Genomic DNA, 19,320 nt, shown 5'->3' on the forward strand with positions numbered 1-19,320 from the left:
ATATACTGTATGTTCCGGTGAGCGAGTTTTCCCAAAATATGGCTTATATGTACACGCACGCAAAAAAATTAAGAAAACAGACAAATCAGTGACTTCCAACAGGCTATTCGATGGCCTGCCTGGCTCAGTTCAGTCATTGCTTCTCTTGAGCGCTACATTGCTTGCAGCCTGTTGTTCAGGCTCATGAAGGGTGATAAGGCTGAGATATGAAACGGCGAGTAAAGGACATCGAAGAAAGCTATTATTATATTATCACAGGCCTGTACAGAATGTGATCCAAGAGACCGAACAATAAAGTGACTTCCTTTCCAAGAAATAGGCTGAGCTTGTCCTCCAGTTTCCTTCGCCGTATTCCTGTACTGAAGTATAAAGACCTCTATTAAAAGGAAGTCAGATTTTCTGAATTGTCCTCTGGTCATACTTTTTTTATTATATTTATAGAAGTGTTTTCTGAAAATAATGGTGCCTTCAAACAGGCCGCTGTTCCACAAGAGCAGTCCAAATTATGTGGAAATTTGGTGATACCCTTCATGACACAAAAATGTACTTGACTTCACATGTCTAAAACACAAACTCACAAAGTTGTATTTGAAGGCTATTGAACTCCGGTGGTCACGTCACAGCTCTGCTTTATTTTGATTAACATAAACCATCTTGCTTTGATTTTAATGGATGATTCGACTACCTTGATCTATTTAATATTGAGAGGCCTTCCTAAAAAAATGTAAAGGAGCCTTCACAGCCACTGGGACATGGTCAGAAACTTTTTAGGGATGTAAGATTTATTTATTTTCTTTCTTGTTCTCTCTTTCTGTTTCTATTAGTAGGGGTATACAATACAAAAATAAGAATGGCAAATACATGTAAACATGTTGTGAAATACAAAAATACATTTTGTAGGTGTACTGATTCATGATTGTATTGCAATAAAAGCATTAGAATAAAAAATATATTTATTTCTGTTTTATCATTTTACTATTGAGAAGCTGAAGTGAGAGTTTGACACATTTGCTTTAATATGACTTGAACAATTAACTGATTATCAAAATATTGACTGGCTAATTAATATCCTACAGATAGACGAATAGCTTAATCGTCTCGTTGTTTCAGCTTCGTAAATGAAAAAAAAAAAAAACACTGTTAGAGTCCATGTACTGTTTGTTATACTGTCACACCCTAACTTACAAAATAAATCAGTTACTTTACTTTGAACTTTGATTTTAAAGCTTCAATTCGGCAGGTTTACTGCACCTAATTAGAATTCAGTCCTGTCAGTCAGAAATGAAAATTACCTTTCATATCCAATAAACAACTACACTGAACCTGAAGCGTTCTGTGTATGAAGACAAAAGCTTTTGCAGTGAGACATTTATAAATCAATAATCTCATCATTTTAAACAGGTATTTTATTTAAAAAAAAAAACTGCACATAATTTGAGAGTTGAATGTCTAAAATTATACTGCAAGATACCAAAAATGTGATTCAACATGGTTCAAAATGTAAGTAACAAATAAATGTGACTCAAACGGATGGATTCGGGCTCCAGCACAAGCTGAACATGGCAGCCCGCAGAGGATAAACATTAGCTCCTTATGGCTATCATTATTCAACCAAATACCTGCAGCAAATACAAACAGATAAAGTGACCCAGATTAGCTAGCATACGTTGCCTTGAAATGCAACACTATTTGAAAGGTGTCCACTTTCAGAGGAACACAAACCACCTCAGTCCTCTGGCATGCAACAAGAGTCCTACTGGAGACCTGGAGGGTATAAAGTCCCGAAATGCCTCTTAAGGAAAAACCAGAAGAGGCCTGCTGCTGGTGGCTGAGGCTTCTGGGTGCACCAGCACAGATACAAAATCATTTTGATTCTAAAGTGGCGAAGAAGGCCGCCCAAACCACAATGACAAGCTGAAATGACACAGTAACAAAGGACACACTCACTGTGTGGCTTTCAACAGTGGCTCGTGGAAGGAATGTATGACACTTCCCTATGTGACTTCATTAGGATGAACCAGTTCTTCCTGTGTGTAATTAGTGGGAGCTGTTTACTGAGGAAATTAAACTGGTAGCCATTTATTATATTGAGTAACGAAGCATTACACTGGGTGTGTTTGTGTGTGTGTGTGTGTGTGTGTGTGTGTGTGTGTGTGTGTGTGGGTGTGTGGGTGTGTGCGTGGGTGTGGGTGTGGTTGTGGGTGTGTGCGTGCGCCAAAACTAAAAGCGGTTGAGTTCTGTTTTTATTGTAAATGTGTTAAACATTGTTTTCTCATCAGGGTAGCTGTGGTGACCTTTAAAGCTCCTGTTTCTGATCAAGACTCTCTCTTTTGAGAGTGAAGCATTGTTGGTTATGAAAACGAAAGCACTGAGCTAGCCTACATGTACAATATCTAGATGCTTACCGTGTGTGTGGTAAAATAACACAACCTACAAGATAAATCCAAGCAAACAACAGGGCAACCAGCTAGAAGCTAACTGAATTGTCCGGGATGCTGCTGACTGACGTTTGGAAAGTCTCTTGAAAGATTACATAAATGATCAGCCATGAGATTCCTGTGAGTTAATAAAATATATGACCTAATACTGATACAAGCCCTGCAGTTTATTTGGACACAAATCAACAGATATGGGCTTCAACGGGGACACTATTATTAAGACTTCATCAATCAGTTCATGTTTTATCTAATTATAATCACTTACTCCATAAAATGCCAAAAATAACATCATACCAACAGTAAAAGTTGTCAGAGCCTGGAACTGATGCCTTATCATTGATTATTTATGGCAGTATGAACATATAGCAGCACAGAAATCCACTTCCACTGAAATACTTAAGTAAGCAAATATTTGAATATTAAAGCTGTAATCAGCAAGTGTTTGATCTATTTAACATAGACATGTTACCCTATAGTCTACTATAATCTATACTACACTCTAATGTACTATAATGTACATGTATTTGTTAAAAGATGTCATTGTGCAACAGTTAGTCAAAAGGCTATTTGTCATCTGTTGAACTGAACAGATCAGACTTGTCACACTGCCACAGGCCGCTATATTACAATATGCAGTTCATAAAGAACAATTTAAGATCAATTAAGAATATACTATACAATTGGACCCAATAGCACTGGCCACAACACTGCACTGTACTGCACTGCACTATACTATACTATACTATACTATTCCTAGGGATGGGCAATAATATTGGTATTAAATCAATGTTGTGATATGTGAAAAGATATCTGTGATGTATTTTAGGAAGCTTTTTAAACTGCATGCCCTGTTTTTGTTTCTCTTTTGATGTATTTTAGGAAGCTCTTTTGTAACACCTTAATGACAAATAGCCTTTTGGTTAAATCTGGCATTTTTTTTAAACCATGTGTATTTATTAATTTGCACCGTCCCTTCTCTCTCAAATAAACATATTTGTAATGCATACTAAAGTATTATAAAACTGAGCTTTATAATACGATACTACCGGCCACTATACTCAACTGAATTACATTTACTGATTGAACAACTTTACTGTAAATGTGCCACAGTTATTCAAACGTTTATGTTATATCTGTAGTCCCTGACAGATGTCACACCACACCACAGGCCACTATACTATACTATACTATATCATATTAAGAACAAACATAGCCCTGTAGCCAAAAGCTAAATTTTCTCAATAAGTACATCATTGTACACTAAAGCCAGCTAAACTATACTCTATATTACACTATAATAATTGCGTGAGTAAAGTGATAGTTCTCATCTGTTGTCCCTGGATAGATGTCACTCTACACAAAAGGCCACTATAATATAATCTACAACAATCTACTCAGTCAGAAGTCCCAGACAGATACACTCTTACGCTGCACTATATTATGCTAATTCTTTAGAGAAGACATGGCCTGATGGACAAAAGTTAAGTGGTCTACATACATCTTTGTATACTAAAGCGAACTAAATCATACTCTCTATAACACTAAACCACACTACAAGTCAATATACTGTACTATAGTATTCTGTACTGTACTGTACTATACTATGCGAATTCTCAGAGCAAACATGGCCCAATCATCAAAAGCTAAGTGGTCTCTCTATACATCTGTCAGTAAAGTCAACTGAATTAGACTCTAAACTACTCTACTATGCTACAGGCCACTATACTACATTATACTATACTCTACTATACTACCTTATTGAGAGGTAAACACAGTTGAACTTCAATACTTTACTACACAATACTACACTGTACTGTACTAGATTTCAGATTAAACATGACTCAATAGCCACAAGCTAAGTAGTCTCTGTAAACCTGCGTGGAGTAGTCCATTTGGAAGGCCCCTATATTATGTTTAATAGGCTTTTCCTTTTTACAACCCCAAATATGAGCAGTAAGAGGACGGCAGGCCCACAGAGTCCACACGTCCGTCTTCATCATTTGTCATTGTCAGCCGCAGGGGGTAGTTTTCACCGCTAAGCCAACAGATGTGGCAATAGGCCTCAACAGAGTAGTGACATAATTTCTGGAAAGGCCAGTACGTTTTTGGTTTCTAATAATAAAACGGCTTCCTAGTCCAACAACAACACTAGAGAGGGACTCAACCTACCGAGCAGCAGCAGTCGATGCGTCTGTTTGTACTCCCGTTTGAGCTCCTTCAGCGCCCTGTCAATGTTCTTACTGACTTTCTTCGCCTCCTTCTCGGCCTCCTTCTCCTCCACCAGCAATTTGTCCCAGTTTTTCTGCTTTTGGGTGCTAGTCTTTTGCAGCAGCTGTAAGCGTCGGCCGCGGTCCTTCTCTGTCCCCTTACCGCTACCTCCGCCACCACCGCCTCCTCCTCCGCCGCCACCTCCGTTTTGTATGAGCGCACCGTCGGTACCGGTGTCTCCACGGCGGTGCTCCCCGGCCGGGAGCCTGGCAGGGTCCCCGGGGCGAACCGGACCGCCGCCGCCGCGTAGCGACGAAGTCTCCCCGCATCCCCCGGTGTCCTCCTGGCGGGCTCCCACGGCGCGGGTCGGCACGGCGGCGTCCGGAGGCTGATCCGAGTCCGAGTTGGCGTTGGAGATAGACCCGCTCAGGTCCCCGAAGAGCCGGGGACGCAAGCTGTAGCACAGCCCCATGTTGAAACCAATATTTGTCTGTGAATGTGATTTCTCATAAATTAAAATAGCCCAAAAAAAATAGCAGTTGCGCCACCACCAGCCCTAACGAGCCATCGTCACATTGGAGCTCCAGCGGTGCGATTTAAGTCCCAAATTGAGCCGAAAATGTGAATGAATTACGCTCCGACATTTGCTATATGTCATTTTGCATTTTCCCCAGTCAGCCTTCTCTTCGTAGTTAGTAGATCACCTGATCCTTTAGTGGACACTGCGGGTCCATCTTACCGTAAGTAACCAAAAGCACAACCTTGGGAAAAAAACGCTACTATCCGCTGCGCAGACAGTCAACAATCTGACTGCACAGTTGTTAGGTGCAATGCACGGCACGTCATGCTACCACAGTATGGCCATTTCGAGAATGCTGGTCATGATTTTCATTCCTCACAGTTCATTGCCTGCATGCCTAAAGACAACCTTCTGCCCTGTAGATAGTGAACCTGCTTTTTTATTATCAGACCAATGACACACCAATAATCTTTATTTATTTAACAAACGTGTCGAATAAAATGGCAACCCTTTGGAAATGGAAAATATTCGAAATGATATTTAAACTTCTAACAGTTTTTGAGTTGATTCACACAAAGATAATTACGACAATTGAGGCGTTATTGTGTTTCCTAAAACAGAGCTTTATTACACAAACCCTTATACATTACAATATAATTTCTTTATATGACCCTTTTGATTATTTTATTTTGTCAGTGTCATTTACCGGATATCTAAATATACAGGACCTTTTTATGAACCCTAAAGCAGTTTAAGTGTCCATGTAAATATTGTGGATAAAACATCCGGTCTTCAAGTCGGGAACCAGGGACATTTCAAGGGTCCTTGGGTTGGCATCCGAGAGCTCCACAGAACAATAAGGATACTTTTATTTTGCAATCCAAACGCAGTAAAATGTACAATACAACACAATGTAGTTTAGTCTACTCAGCTACATTGTGACTTTTTGTGCAACAACACAATGTAGTTGTTTTTAGGTGGATGGTCACTGGAATTAAGTATTAACTGATTGGGGTCATTTGTGACATGCGTAATTACTCAAGGGTCCAGAAAAAGGTGAATTTACCTGCGTTACAGGGGCCAGTCACAATCAGATGCAGGGTTGAACATGAGCCACTAGATGGAGCACATGTAACATAATACAGCACAATATCTCAGGTACATTTAGAACAGAACAACACGTTAGTCATATAAGCCTTATGTAGCTTTAAAGTAAATACACGAAGAGACTAATTTCCACAAAAACACAAATATGAGGCTACCGACTGGCCCTCAGACACCCTAGATATTGTGTGAATCAATGGAGAGCTCCAGACCTAGAGGTTAGATCTGTTTTACTACTGATTTCTTCTCGTCACACTAGATTTCAAATCATTACATCGAAGACATAGAACATTTTAAAATGCTTATTTCATTATAATTTAAATACTTGTATTTATACACATCACACTATTATTTTTGTGTTATTTCTGATTTTTATTTAATATATTGTATACTATTCTAGGTGTATCATCGTGCATGATATTGTTCATATTATTAGTACATTCTTGTGATTTTTTTAAAAGTCTCTGCGTTGCCTAGGAGCCCGGAACCTTCGTTGTAAGCGGACAGAGCTGGTAAGCGTCTCTTCATCACCTCTTCTTCATCCACTGGCTCTCCTGTATGTGATCAGTGTTAGACAACACAGGTAAAGCCCTCTGATTCAGAACCGAATTCATGAATGTAGTTTAGGTTTGCAAGATCACAAATCCATCACACCTTACAAAATGTGTCAGCACGTGTCCTCCACGCTCCCTCGCCAGCTAAACCTCCACCTTCTTTCATCTTCACATCTTCATCAGCACAAACATGCCCCCCATACTGTACATACTGTATCTAGTTAAGTGTAACTACTGATATAATCATTGTTTGGTAAAAACTGTAAATTACGTAAAAAAACGTTAGATTTCAAAATCTGTATCCAGGTTCTTATAATGAGGTTATAGTTGAGCAGTTGATATGAGGCAATGTATTAAAAACACCAACCCTAATGCTAGTGCACTATATAATATTTAATAATTAATCCTTGCAGAACATTGTCTGTCTTTTTAGTTTTTCAAGTCCTTTTTTATTTGCAACAATGAAACTTGATGGATTGAAGAATAAGGAAAGACTGTGCTGGTGAGATTTAAAAAAAACAATTCTTATGACCGGAAAAAATAAATAAAACAGTGACAATAAAATAATTCTGAACCAGATTAGCATAACACAGAGACAAAGATACAAAAAAAAAAAATATATATATATATATATTTATATATATATAATCAATAATGATAGTGACAAAATTAAACACATGCATATGTGAATTGCTGGTGAGCATGATGGCTTACAAATTCTAGAAAAGGCTCAAGGAGAGAGAACTCTTAATTATTAATAAGCCCTTTAGTTATAACCCCTTTATAAAGGATAACGTTTTAGAAAGTTGTCGGTCCCGACTAACTAGTCCACTCTTACACTAGTTTGACCCCTCTAACCTATTATGTCATTTGTAAATATATTGGCCCTAATTTGTTCAGGTCTGTTCTCTTAGGTCTTTGGAAAATGTGTTCTTTGGTCAAAAGCATCCTCCGAGTGGCAGTCAAATTGTTTTAAATGGCATTCTCACACCTCAAAACCACTGGCTCTCCTGTATGTGATCAGTGTTAGACAACACAGGTAAAGCCCTCTGATTCAGAACCGAATTCATGAATGTAGGTTTGCAAGATCACAAATCCATCACACCTTACAAAATGTGTTAGCACGTGTCCTCCACGCTCCCTCGCCAGCTAAACCTCCACCTTCTTTCATCGCCACTCTGCAGAGAGAAAGGTAAAGGATGTGCCCTCATGTTTTATTTCAGTGTTTCTTAAGTGGAAGCCTCACAGTAGCGGCAGGGTAGAGCAACGTAGGGGGCCGTTGATCTGTGAAGGGATGTAACTGTGCTTACGATGACCAACTCTTTGACCGTGTGGAACTGTCAAGGCTCCTCGGTGACTGAGAGGCAGGGCTGTCTGTGGACGATGAGCCGCTACACCACGCTGAAGCAGCTGGGGGCCGGCATGTATGGCGACGTGTTCCTGGGAAAGAGCAATGACACTGGGGAGCAGGTGGCTGTAAAGAGGTGAGTGTGGCTCCAGTAAACATGCCTGAGGGACAAACTGAGTTGTTTTGTCGCAAAGCATTAGGCTGATTAAACCCAGAGCGACTGCTGCAATATGCTTCACGGCTCTAGACTCAAACATGTTGCATCCTCAAATGAAAAAAAAGAAACATTTTGTGTCAAATGTGATGCCTTGGTGTACATTGTCGGTAGTATTGCTACTATACAGTATATTGTCATAACATCCTTATTTGCATGTAGACCACATTTTAAGGATTAGCTGTTTCAGATCTTTGGCAAGAAATAATAATGAATGTTTCGCAAGACTGCTTCAGGCACTGTTTGTAAATGTAAGGTTATAGAGCAAGCTGATACTACTGACGACAGGGAAAGAAGTGAAAGCACACCGCATAGTGTTGCTCCTTAAAACAGGTTACACATGCACAATATTACAATGTTTAAATATTACAATATTACATAGAGATCTACTAATGTTATAATGGGTACAACAGGGATGCAACATTTTTGGAGCCCATAGTCACCATAAAGAAGTATTATACAGTGGCTTTTATTTGATGTTTTTCAACACGTGTGTATTGAAAGAAAACTCAAATGACTACATAATTATACAAACAGGAGTAAACCAGAGTCAGTGTACGTTGTGTGATGTACTGTATATTCGCAGCAATTGATCCTTCCAATAAAAAAAACATGTTTTGCCCCTTTGTGTGTATCTTTATTAGCTCATGTTACTTATAATTAATACGCAGCATATATATTATATTAGCCTGATAATCAGACTGAAATGACATATCTCTGAAAATAGTCACGCAAGTCTGTTTTTTCCCCAACAGGATGAAGAGCAAGTTTCATTCTTGGGATGAGTGTTTGAATCTAAGAGAGGTGAAGGTGAGAATAATTACAGTCAAACAAAAAATCTCCACTAGTTGATACAGCAGCTTTTGACACAGTATAACTGCCATATTTGGTAATTATGATCATTTTAAACCACCAATCTTTCTGCTTGTATTTGCAACAGTCATGTATTATAGTAAAAGCAAATGATATCTAATATATACCACATACATGTATACTTGATATTTTAAGCTTCAATCAGTGCTGTTTTTAACCATATAAATAGGTATATTAACACATTATTCAAGCATTTTAGTTATAAATGAGCATTAGTCCTAGGCCTACTGTATATCTAGTCTTAACTTAAACAGGGAAGATGTCTGCTTCAAAATGTCGCTTTTAATTCTGTTGACTACGTGAGTGAGAAAGTGTTAAATTAACATTACATGAGACTGTGTGTGAAAAAGCACTGACAATAAAACTGTTCTTGACATGCAATGCTTTTTGTACATCAACCTTTTGGAGATGAGTGAAAAAGCTTCACACAAAACACTGTATTGAAGTATTTAAGGTTGTGAACTTACACGATGAGCTGATTCTCAACGACTCTATTGTATGTGTCTCCGAAATACTTTTGGATGTCAGTCACTGAAGAAGCTGAACCATGACAATGTGGTGAAACTAAAGGAAGTCTTTAGAGAAAACAACTACCTCTATTTGGTCTTTGAGTCTATGGAAGAAAACCTCAATCAGCTCATGAAAGGAAGGTAAGAACAAATCCGACAGCAAAATGTGTTATTTTTTCTGCTATAACTCTGCAATTATCTGGGTCAGACTGAGTCATCATGTGTCGGTCTTTGGTTTTTGCAGAGACAAGTTGTTCCCTGAGTCAGTCGTCAGAAAAATGACATCTCAGATATTACAGGGACTGTCCTATATTCATGAACATGGTAGGTGACTTCCAGCGAGGCCTTTCAATACAAACAGTTTTTTCTGTGTTTTCAAGCTGTCAGCACTGTCCTGGTGTAAATAGTTCATAATTGCGCAAACAGAAAACAATGAAACTAACTGTGAAAAGCACATGAATGGTGGACATAAGACATCAGGCATCACAGCCAAAAATGACTCACTTCTCCTGTGAGAAGAGGAGGTGTGAGTGGTACCGAAGCTTAATTTAACACGTTTATCGCTCTTCTATCAGCACTGGTCCTTGTGTGTGTGCTGGTGTCTTTCCCAGTTCAATAAGGCATGCTTGTTTGTTGATGGTGTTTTTCTTTTCATCCCTTCTTTCTTTCTTTTCTCTTTCACCACTTTTGCCGCTGCCAGGGAAGATAGATGTTTTCTGAAAATGAGATAAGGAACATTCTGTTCCAAGTATTGTCTGGCTTAGCATTTGTGCATAAGCACGGTAAGAGACTCCTGCTGTCTTTCACTTTTCCTTTCCAAGGCTTGGCTTGACTGTGCTTTGTCAGGATAAAACATCTTTTTTATTTGGTCAGAGACGTTTTAACTCTGTGTTTCACATCTTAAAAAAGTCTGATCAAAGTATGTGCATCAATAGAGAGTCATGTAAGGTGATAGTGGTAGAAACTTAGAGGCAATAACTCTTTTGTTTGAGAAAATAATGCAAAATCGAGACAAACATCAGCATCAGCACAGGTTTAGTTGACTGTCTCGTGTCTTGCAGGGTATTTCCATCGTGACATGAAACCGGAGAACTTGCTCTGCACGGGCCCAGAGCTGATTAAGATTGCTGATTTTGGACAAGCCAGAGAAATCCGCTCGCAGCCACCTTACACTGAATATGTGTCCACAAGATGGTGAGACAAATGTCTTCTACAAGTCTAGAGCAAGTGATTCCTGAAAACGAGCTGTGTCACAGTAAGGCCTGCTGTGATATCACGTAGCTTAGCTCTTAGATTAAATTGATACTGACAAGAGAAATCCGACTAGACAGAGGATAATCTACGTTGAGATTATTGAGGCTATAATAACATTAGTGTACTAATCCTGTTGCTATCAACTAACACGTCATCATGACATCTAATTTGGGATTTGCCACCTTTGCTATGACAAAGCACCATAAAGAAAATATATCTTTGTTGTGTTGGGATGAAAGCAGATATCTCAGAGACTGACATTCACACTTGAAAAAATAAAAACATATAATATCTACATGGCTAGATACCACCAGAGGTATGTGAAAAAATATGCTCTTTTGTAATTTGACTGACCCGACCTGCTCTCATTATTTGCTCGTGAGAGACACAAACATTTATTCTGTGTAAGATAAAATAGAACAAAAAGCAATTTTAGGAAGAGTAGAGTTAAATTACTGTATGCAAATGTTCCATAAATATCCTCCCGTGCTGTTCTGACAGGTACAGAGCCCCAGAGGTTCTGCTAAAGTCAAACTCCTACAGCTCACCCATTGACATCTGGGCCGTGGGATGCATCATGGCGGAGCTCTACACACTCAGACCCCTGTTCCCCGGCAAAAACGATGTGGACGAGATCTTCAAGATCTGCCAGGTGCTGGGAACGCCGAAGAAGGTGAACCATCACAACAAGGTGTAACGTGTTATGGTTCTGCTGTCGCCGTGGATGTAACCAACCAGCATCTCTTAAATCATGGGGACATCCTCTCTGCTTGGGCCCTTGCCTTTCTATGGCGCTAACATCAAACTATCTCGTTGCTTTCTCTTGTGTCTCACCACATCAGTCAGACTGGCCTCAGGGCTACAACCTGGCTACCTCGATGAATTTTCGCTTCAATAAGTGCGTCTCCACCAGCCTCGGATCTCTGATCCCCAATGCCAGCAACGAGGCAATCACACTGATGACAGACATGCTGCAGTGGGTCCCTGAAAAAAGACCAAGTGCTGCTCAGGTACATTTAAAAACCCATTCAATTGGAACACTGATTGGTAGGAATAAACAAAAGGTTACCGTGAAGACAACTGACCGTTGAGGTGGCAGCGTTTGTTTGGAGTAACACACGTCCTTTGGTGAACGCTTTTTTCCTTACCAGCTTTAAATACCATGAGTGCATCTATTTTTAGCATTGGAGGCCCAAGTGGGAATCAATCAGCTTACCTTTGCAGTTACTGTAATACCGAACCTGACATGTGTACTGCTCAGGCAATGCACCTCCGCTGGCTTCATTGAAGAGGCAGACTTTGAAAACTTTTCCATTACTGCTGAAGCTTGAAAATTATCAAAGGTTTCCTGTGCTCCACATGTTTATGAATTTATTTTACATTTCAACCTGTAACAGGGTGAGAAATGTGCAGATTAGGTTACAAGATATATCTTGTTCTTGTCATATTCCATGTACAAAAGAACCCATTGCCTTATTTTTATGTTTTTGTCCGCATTTTCATTTTGATATGGCTTCATTTTTTATTTTATCTAAATCTGGAGCTAAAATTGAAAACAAATTGAGGATGTTTTTCCTTTGGTTTGTACTGTTTGTGTTCCAGGCTCTCCAGTATTCATACTTCCATGACGGCCAGGCAAAGATGTCCAAGGCGGAAGCAGAAACAAAGCCTCTGTCCCTCTGTAAGACGGACCTAGAGTCCAGCGAGCCAATTCGGACAAAGACCTGCAGCCGGTCTCTCCCCCAACACCTTCAGCAGATACTCCTGCCTCAGGATATCAAGGAGCTGAGCACAAAACCAGCAATGTGTTCCACCATGCTGACAGAGGGGCAGCAGGAACTTGTCAGCTTTGTGAAAAACAGGCAACCGATGAGCTGGCATGCTGTAGGTATAACTGAGGTAGAGCGACCAAATTTCACAATGAGACCTTCTTGGGACTTCATGTTTTTTTTCTTTGTATGTTCATTTTAAAGCAAACAAGAGCAGAGAACAGCATGACTGGAGTGAGGACAGGACGTTGTCAATGGGGACAGACGTCTTTCAGGTCCGTCGACATTTGGGACTGTATATATATACATATATACATATATACACATATATACATATATACACATATACATACATATATATATATACACATATACAAACATACATACACATATACATACATACATACATACATACACATATACATACATACATACACATATATATATATATATATATATATATATATATTAAATCAGCCCTATGAGCAACAAGACATGCAGCTTGACATCGCTTTCCTTCTCTCTCATGATCATTTCCCAGAATACGAAGGGGGGAGGAGCAGATCTCTGGATCACAGGGTAGAACACTTTTACAAGGAGCACAAACATCCAGCCTGTGCACGGACGAGTAGACTGGATCACCAAATACGGAGGTCACCAGTAGCGCAGCAGTCTGCTCTGCTCCACCAGTGACTCATGGGAAAAGGTCCCACTGCACTTTAGCCAGGAAATACAGACTTTAGAGGAGAAGTGTTTCCTGCTGGTCTGTTGTTACATTTGCCATGCTATTAAATATTGTTCAGTTTTGCACTAGTGTCCCATATCTTCTAGGGTCAGTATTGTTTCTTAATGGGAATATTTGTGTATGTGGGAGCACAAATTATACATTTTTCATGTCAAAAATAGATTTTTATGTAAAAAAAAAAAAAAAAAAGGTATATTAAGATATTTTCAAGATTTATGTGGTTTGTTTTGCATTCCAGCGATGATCTTCACCAGCATCAGTCCACTGAAAAGAGACATTTAAATCAGGAAACAGTTGAAAGAAGGACTGAAAAGTAAACGTGTTCATTCTTGTTTGTCTCAACAATTTAATAAACAATTCTTGTTCATTAAAGCAAATGTTAACAGTCTCCATGGTGCAGAATTTTGTAAATGGTTATCCCAGAAACAGTCAGAGGAAAAGTAACATCTGAAAAGAAAGACTTGTGTGTTACCTTAATAAAGTCATTAAACCAGCTGGCATGAACTTCCAGGAGTTGAGAAATCTCAGTCCCATCACCACAGCCAGAGTTCCCGAGGTGCCTGCAGGGAAACCGCGTTAGTGAAAGCTGCGTTTGGACCGTCACAGTTTACCAAACTAAACTTGCTCACCAAGTGAAAGCCAGACATTCTTGGGATTTTGAGATGCCAGATAAGCGCCGACTGCAGCCAACAGGCCGAACAAGAGCCCTGCAGCCAGAGAGGTGACGCTGCCTGTGGAGGGACAACAGTTGGGTTTATTTTGAAATCAAGTGTTGAATTAAATTTGATGCATTTGACAACCTCTTTTACATCAGCACCACAAAACCTCCTAAATGATCATAAAGATGAATCCAAAACTGTTTCAACAAATACTGATTGATTAATCAAGAAAATGATCAGCAGATGAATCCTTAAAAAATTAGTCATTAGTTGCAGACCAATATGAAATAGTTCAAGATGAGCTCCACCTCAGCCAGCAGTAAAATCCTGCCTTTAGATTAATGCATGAGTAATGATAATCTATAATATAATATAACAGTACATCAGTCATATGAGACTACTTTGCATTGAGTACTATTTTCCCGATCATAGTTAATACCTTTACTCAACCTTTTCAATGCAGATATTTCCCTTATTACAGAGTATTTCTACAGCGTCATATTAGGATCTGAATGACGTCACTTCCTCCACCTTTGCACAGTTAAGCTAACTATTAAAATATAAATAAAATATGTCGGTGCATCTCTCCTACCTGCTTTCACATAACCGATGATTCCTCCTGCTGACACCAGAGCAGCATAGCTGAACCCAATCCAGTCTACAGCCATGTCGGGAAACCAGGAACTTCCTGCTGCAGAACTAAATCCGTTTATTATGAGGAATAGATTTACCAGCACTTCACCACAATCTGGTTAGTTATGGCAACAAAGAATCTGCCAATCATGTTTAATATCAAAATATCACACCAAACATACTAAAAATAACCCAAACATGAGTCTTACCTGAATTTAGAACAACTTTAAGCGAGCACCAGTTTCCTACCTAGCAACTTCCGAATGTTCACCTAATTATCTCACTTCCGGCGTCATTTCAAAATAAAGTTGTTTTTTTTCCCCAATTCTATTTTTAGAATAGTGACAAAGAAAATAAAAAAGTGAAGCCTCGTAACCTACGTACGCATATCTTGAATACATCCATTAAAACATACATTCAGCAGCTGTGCCATATCACCTCTGTGTGGTATTGGTGTTATAGCACAAAATCAAAAGCAGTCTACGGGTTATAAAACATTTTTTTATTGTTGCCCATCTCATGTTCCATTGTTATTCCTCTTATACAGCAAAATATATTCACAAATCTGTACTTTATGACCTCCGTGTCGCAACCACAAGAAGCACATGAATATGTGACCAAGTCAAGATATAAAACAGTCGATAAATGATAAAACAGATTGATTGTCCATTTTATTTTCCTCCGCCCTTTTTCTTCTTTTTGGGCTTGCTCTCGTCTTCTAGAATTACTTCTTCTGCTGCAATTCGGACTCTCTTCGTCTTTGAAAGCTCCTGAATGAGTTCTGTGGACAGAAGCAAACAGATTTATCTGGAGTTCAGTAAGAGAAAGCTGAACCACCCACAGTGCATCGGAAATCAAAATGCCTTAATATACCCTCTAATATCTAGAGCTCAAATCTCTTTCTTAATATGACGACGCAGAAGCGCGACGAGAGCGAGCGTTTGCAGGACAACTACCTTTAGATGTTGTTGCCTCAGCTGCAGGTTCCTCAGCGGTCTGCTGCACCGATGAAGGTCTCCACACAGCCAGACACGTCAGTCGGGCTGTTGTGTTCACTTCCCCGAGGAGAGTGGGAGACTCCAGCTCCTGTTGGACAGTGCATTGCTACATTAACCGCAGCTCGGCAGGTAACAACAGTGTTGTTTTGCTCATCTTTGTTTTTATTCTTATAAAAGGTTTTATATGGCTGATTTCTACTACTTATATATGAAAATCTTATTTGAGTAATTATTGCTTTTAAAATAACTTTATTATTCTGCTTTGCAAAGTAGAATATGTCATTAAGTAATGACGCTATGGGATATTGTATTTTAACACTTAATCTGTAGCTGCAAATGTAAATGTTGAATTTGGTTGAAGTTACAAGTAAATGGTTTAGGCTCAAATGTTCATGAATAACACGAGAGACGTGCCTCTTTTAGATGGAGTTTCCACATTTTGATGAATCCGTCGTTTGAAGCCGTTACCAGCAGGCAGTAATCCTCCATCATTAAACTGTCGATCGCCTTCACTCTATAATCACAAAATAAAGGTTTGTTCACTTACTTTTCACCAATATGACATGAGATTAAAAAAATAAGCATGTCTGTGAGATGAAGATATTATTAGCAATAAAAAAAAAATCAGTGAGTTTCATGCATTTCATTCTGACAAAGACAAGTCCAGTTCTCATCATCAGAAGTGTGTTTTTAGAAATGCAGCTCTAAAATAATCTGAAAAATTAAAACTAAAAACATGTGAATTTACCTGGTTTCATGAGCCTTGAACTCACACACCCATTCCTCTTTACTCAGGTCACATAACCTCACAAATTCATCGCCTCCTGCGATGGCCAGGACGGAGTTCTGAAATACAAGCAGGATTATATTTATTTAAACTTAATCTAATGTTGCTTATTTCCGTCGTATCTCGGTTGAAAAGCAGATACCAATAATCTCAACCACAACAATCTCTATATCACATTTAAATGCCAGTGCAAGTTTCTAGTCAGAGAACTCGCATTTATGAACTTGACAGACGAGATCCTCTTGGTGTTTGTGACGGTTCCGATCACAGAGGCCGTCTCCAGGTCGTAGACGTTCACTTTGTCGTTCACCACGGCCACGTATTTATCCCCGTCTGGAGACCATCTCACAATGTGTGCATCTGTTGAAAGGGTTTTGGGGGAAAAGAAAGTTTGAAGTCATTTCAAACATACTAATATTATTAAAAGAACTTCAACATTTCTTAACTTCAGAATCCAAGGGGAGGCTTACTCTGCTTTATGTTTTTGATGAAGGCCGATCTTCCGTTAATTAGATTCCATGTTCTAAAAGGATTAAAACAAAAAAAGATGCAACAGTCATTTCTGATTCCCTGATAAGTAAATGTTCTGCCGCACAGACTTTCCAGCAGAGCTGTGACTTTTACCTGAGAGTCTTATCTGTCCCAACTGAAAGCGCAAGTTTCCCAGACGGATGCACGGACAGCGATGTGACATGACCTCTGAGGAAAACAAGATAAAGTCAGTTATTTTAACTCGTTCCATTCAACAAAACACAAGACAATAATCACATAAACATGACCATCTCAGGGCTTCAGCAGCGTCACATCTCTCTCTCTGTGTGCTTACTGGTGAGCTTTGATGGATTTCAGACACTCCCACTTCTTTGTGCTCCACACACAAATGAGTCCATCCTCTCCTCCGCTCAGTAAATGAGACGTCCCATAAAACTCCAGGCAGGTGATGGTGCCTGTGAAATAGAAGGAAGTGAAGGGTCAGGTCTTTACTTTCTGTACACTTTGACAAACCTTTTGATGACATTTTATATTTGTTGTTCCAGCAGTAAAGAAAATGAATTAAGTCTATGAAGCTGTCTGGATAAATATGCTGTAATTCAGACCCTAGTAGCCATTTATGACTGCAAATATTGAGGCAAAATCAGTTTGATACGATACATATACCACAAACTGGCAAAGTAGTCAGGAGAACGTGGCATGAAATAGTGGGAGAGACAAATAGCAGGATTGCTGGGTCCTAAAAAACTAAGAAGCTGAAAAACTCAGATAAACCACCACAATAAAAATGTTTTTTGAAAAGCACATCTGTATAAAAACTTCTTAGATCAAAGAGGACGCATGAGCAATTATTTCTATGTTGTTATGATGTGACGTGTGTCAAAATCCCCCCAAAATTTGATATGTCAAGTTCACAAACACATGCAGCAGTCTGATCAAGAAATCTAAATGTTTTACTAAATGTATTTTGTTGGAGTTAGAAGAAAACCCCCCAAAAAAATAATATTTGTCTTTGCCTTTCTATCCATTCACACATCCTCCATCTCAGCTGCACATAAGCTGATGTCAAACAGAAGACGCAATGAAGACACTCACCGTCGTGATGCAGCAGAGCTCCGTGTTCGACCCTCTTCTTCATGTCGTACAGCTGTATGGTCTCATCTTTGCTTCCCGTGACGACAAACCTCTCGCTGGCTGCCGCAGCTGATATGGAGGCTGTGTGTGCGTGATGTGTGAACTCCGCCTTGGCTGTCCATTCCTGCATGACGCACAAAAACACAACTAATGGACTCTTTGCAATAACTCAGGTGCTGAGCCTGGGGAGGAAATAAACTCACTGTTTGCAAGATCTGCCAGCTTTAAAGGCATGAACAATCAGAGAGTACACTGTCCATCATCACAGTAAACAACATTCAACATTTGGTCATAGTATTAGCACACAGGCTGTTGTCCTGTATAACTTCCCATCAACCCCAGCGACAGTTTAGTTTACAAGAAGTCAGGGCAGACCATTCGTGGACATAAACGTTTAAACACAACCATACAACAAGATAGTCCAACTTACTTTCTCGTCTGTTTTGACCCGGTAACCAAAGGCTATCTGCTCGTAGCTCCCAGCAATCAGTCCCAGCACAGCTGCCATGCTGCCACTTGTAGCTACAGAGTGCTAAGCTAGCCCGGCTAGTTAGCTTTCTTTAAACTTCAGCTTTCTTTCTGTCGCCCAATTTGGGCAACAGCCAATAACAGCTACAAAGAGTCCAAGCAGAGACGATAAACAACGTGGGGAATCTATATCTACTAGTAATATCTACTGGCTATTTTTTGCCAAAACAACGTGTGAGGCTGTTGCGCATGCGTAAAATCGACTTCCTCCTGTCTGGTAAGTAGTGGTTTTCAGAATAAAAGCCGAGGTTTTTTTTACGCGTCAATGCAATTATGTAAATACTTTTCACAATGTCACTTTTCAAGTATGTAGTACTCGCAATTCTCAAAATTGGTTGGGAGTTTAGAGGTGTAACTGTCTATTTAAAAATGATAAAACCCCTAATCCTCACCCTTGTTATAACAACACGTTTTTCATATCTTTAATAATTTAACAAGAAGACATTTCATTCCAGAACAGCCACTGACCTTAGTAGCCTTAAATTGATTCATTTGGATGCAGACATTTAAGACAAAACTCAGTCCATGTGTTTTTCTATATTGCAATTACTAG

The 19,320-nt window shown here is 39.4% G+C and overlaps 4 protein-coding genes across 6 annotated transcripts in view; 1 reads left to right on the forward strand and 3 right to left on the reverse strand.

Moving 5' to 3' along the window:
• The window catches only part of LOC116393046 (guanine nucleotide-binding protein G(olf) subunit alpha), a 43,366-nt gene extending 37,822 nt beyond the window's left edge, over positions 1-5,544 (reverse strand). The window contains exon 1 of the mRNA XM_031864945.1: positions 4,608-5,544. Coding sequence (XP_031720805.1) covers positions 4,608-5,118 — 511 coding nt within the window. The 5' untranslated portion in view covers positions 5,119-5,544. The remainder of the gene's footprint in view (positions 1-4,607) is intronic.
• Positions 5,545-8,135: 2,591 nt separating this feature from the next.
• On the forward strand, positions 8,136-12,993 carry LOC116393030 (serine/threonine-protein kinase MAK-like). Its single transcript, XM_031864908.1, has 8 exons — positions 8,136-8,308; positions 9,142-9,196; positions 9,788-9,909; positions 10,013-10,092; positions 10,830-10,962; positions 11,524-11,695; positions 11,865-12,032; positions 12,625-12,993. Exons 1-8 carry the CDS (start codon positions 8,136-8,138, stop codon positions 12,991-12,993), a joined length of 1,272 nt encoding a protein of 423 aa, XP_031720768.1.
• Positions 12,994-13,292: 299 nt separating this feature from the next.
• On the reverse strand, positions 13,293-15,075 carry LOC116393291 (transmembrane protein 14C-like). Of its 3 annotated transcripts, none has more exons than XM_031865472.1 (5): positions 15,038-15,075; positions 14,788-14,894; positions 14,166-14,267; positions 14,009-14,096; positions 13,293-13,800 (listed from the first exon to the last, which is right to left on the reverse strand). In XM_031865472.1, the coding sequence occupies exons 2-5, from the start codon at positions 14,861-14,863 to the stop codon at positions 13,743-13,745; spliced, it is 324 nt and encodes a 107-aa protein (XP_031721332.1). In that variant the 5' UTR covers positions 14,864-14,894; positions 15,038-15,075; the 3' UTR covers positions 13,293-13,742. The 3 variants fall into 3 exon arrangements, with proteins under 3 accessions (XP_031721332.1, XP_031721333.1, XP_031721331.1); XM_031865473.1 differs by having other exon boundaries at positions 14,788-14,883; positions 15,038-15,070; XM_031865471.1 differs by having other exon boundaries at positions 14,788-14,886; positions 15,038-15,070.
• A 234-nt stretch (positions 15,076-15,309) lies between these two features.
• Positions 15,310-18,965, reverse strand: pak1ip1 (PAK1 interacting protein 1). The gene is made up of 10 exons (XM_031865470.1): positions 18,670-18,965; positions 18,201-18,363; positions 17,440-17,560; positions 17,238-17,312; positions 17,084-17,136; positions 16,828-16,973; positions 16,575-16,672; positions 16,241-16,340; positions 15,785-15,914; positions 15,310-15,609 (listed from the first exon to the last, which is right to left on the reverse strand). The coding sequence occupies exons 1-10, from the start codon at positions 18,745-18,747 to the stop codon at positions 15,500-15,502; spliced, it is 1,074 nt and encodes a 357-aa protein (XP_031721330.1). The 5' UTR covers positions 18,748-18,965; the 3' UTR covers positions 15,310-15,499.
• Positions 18,966-19,320: the final 355 nt, after the last annotated feature.

Source organism: Anarrhichthys ocellatus, unplaced genomic scaffold (genome assembly GCF_004355925.1).
Source record: "Anarrhichthys ocellatus isolate YVR2014 unplaced genomic scaffold, GSC_Weel_1.0 scaffold32, whole genome shotgun sequence".
Classification (NCBI taxonomy): domain Eukaryota; kingdom Metazoa; phylum Chordata; class Actinopteri; order Perciformes; family Anarhichadidae; genus Anarrhichthys; species Anarrhichthys ocellatus.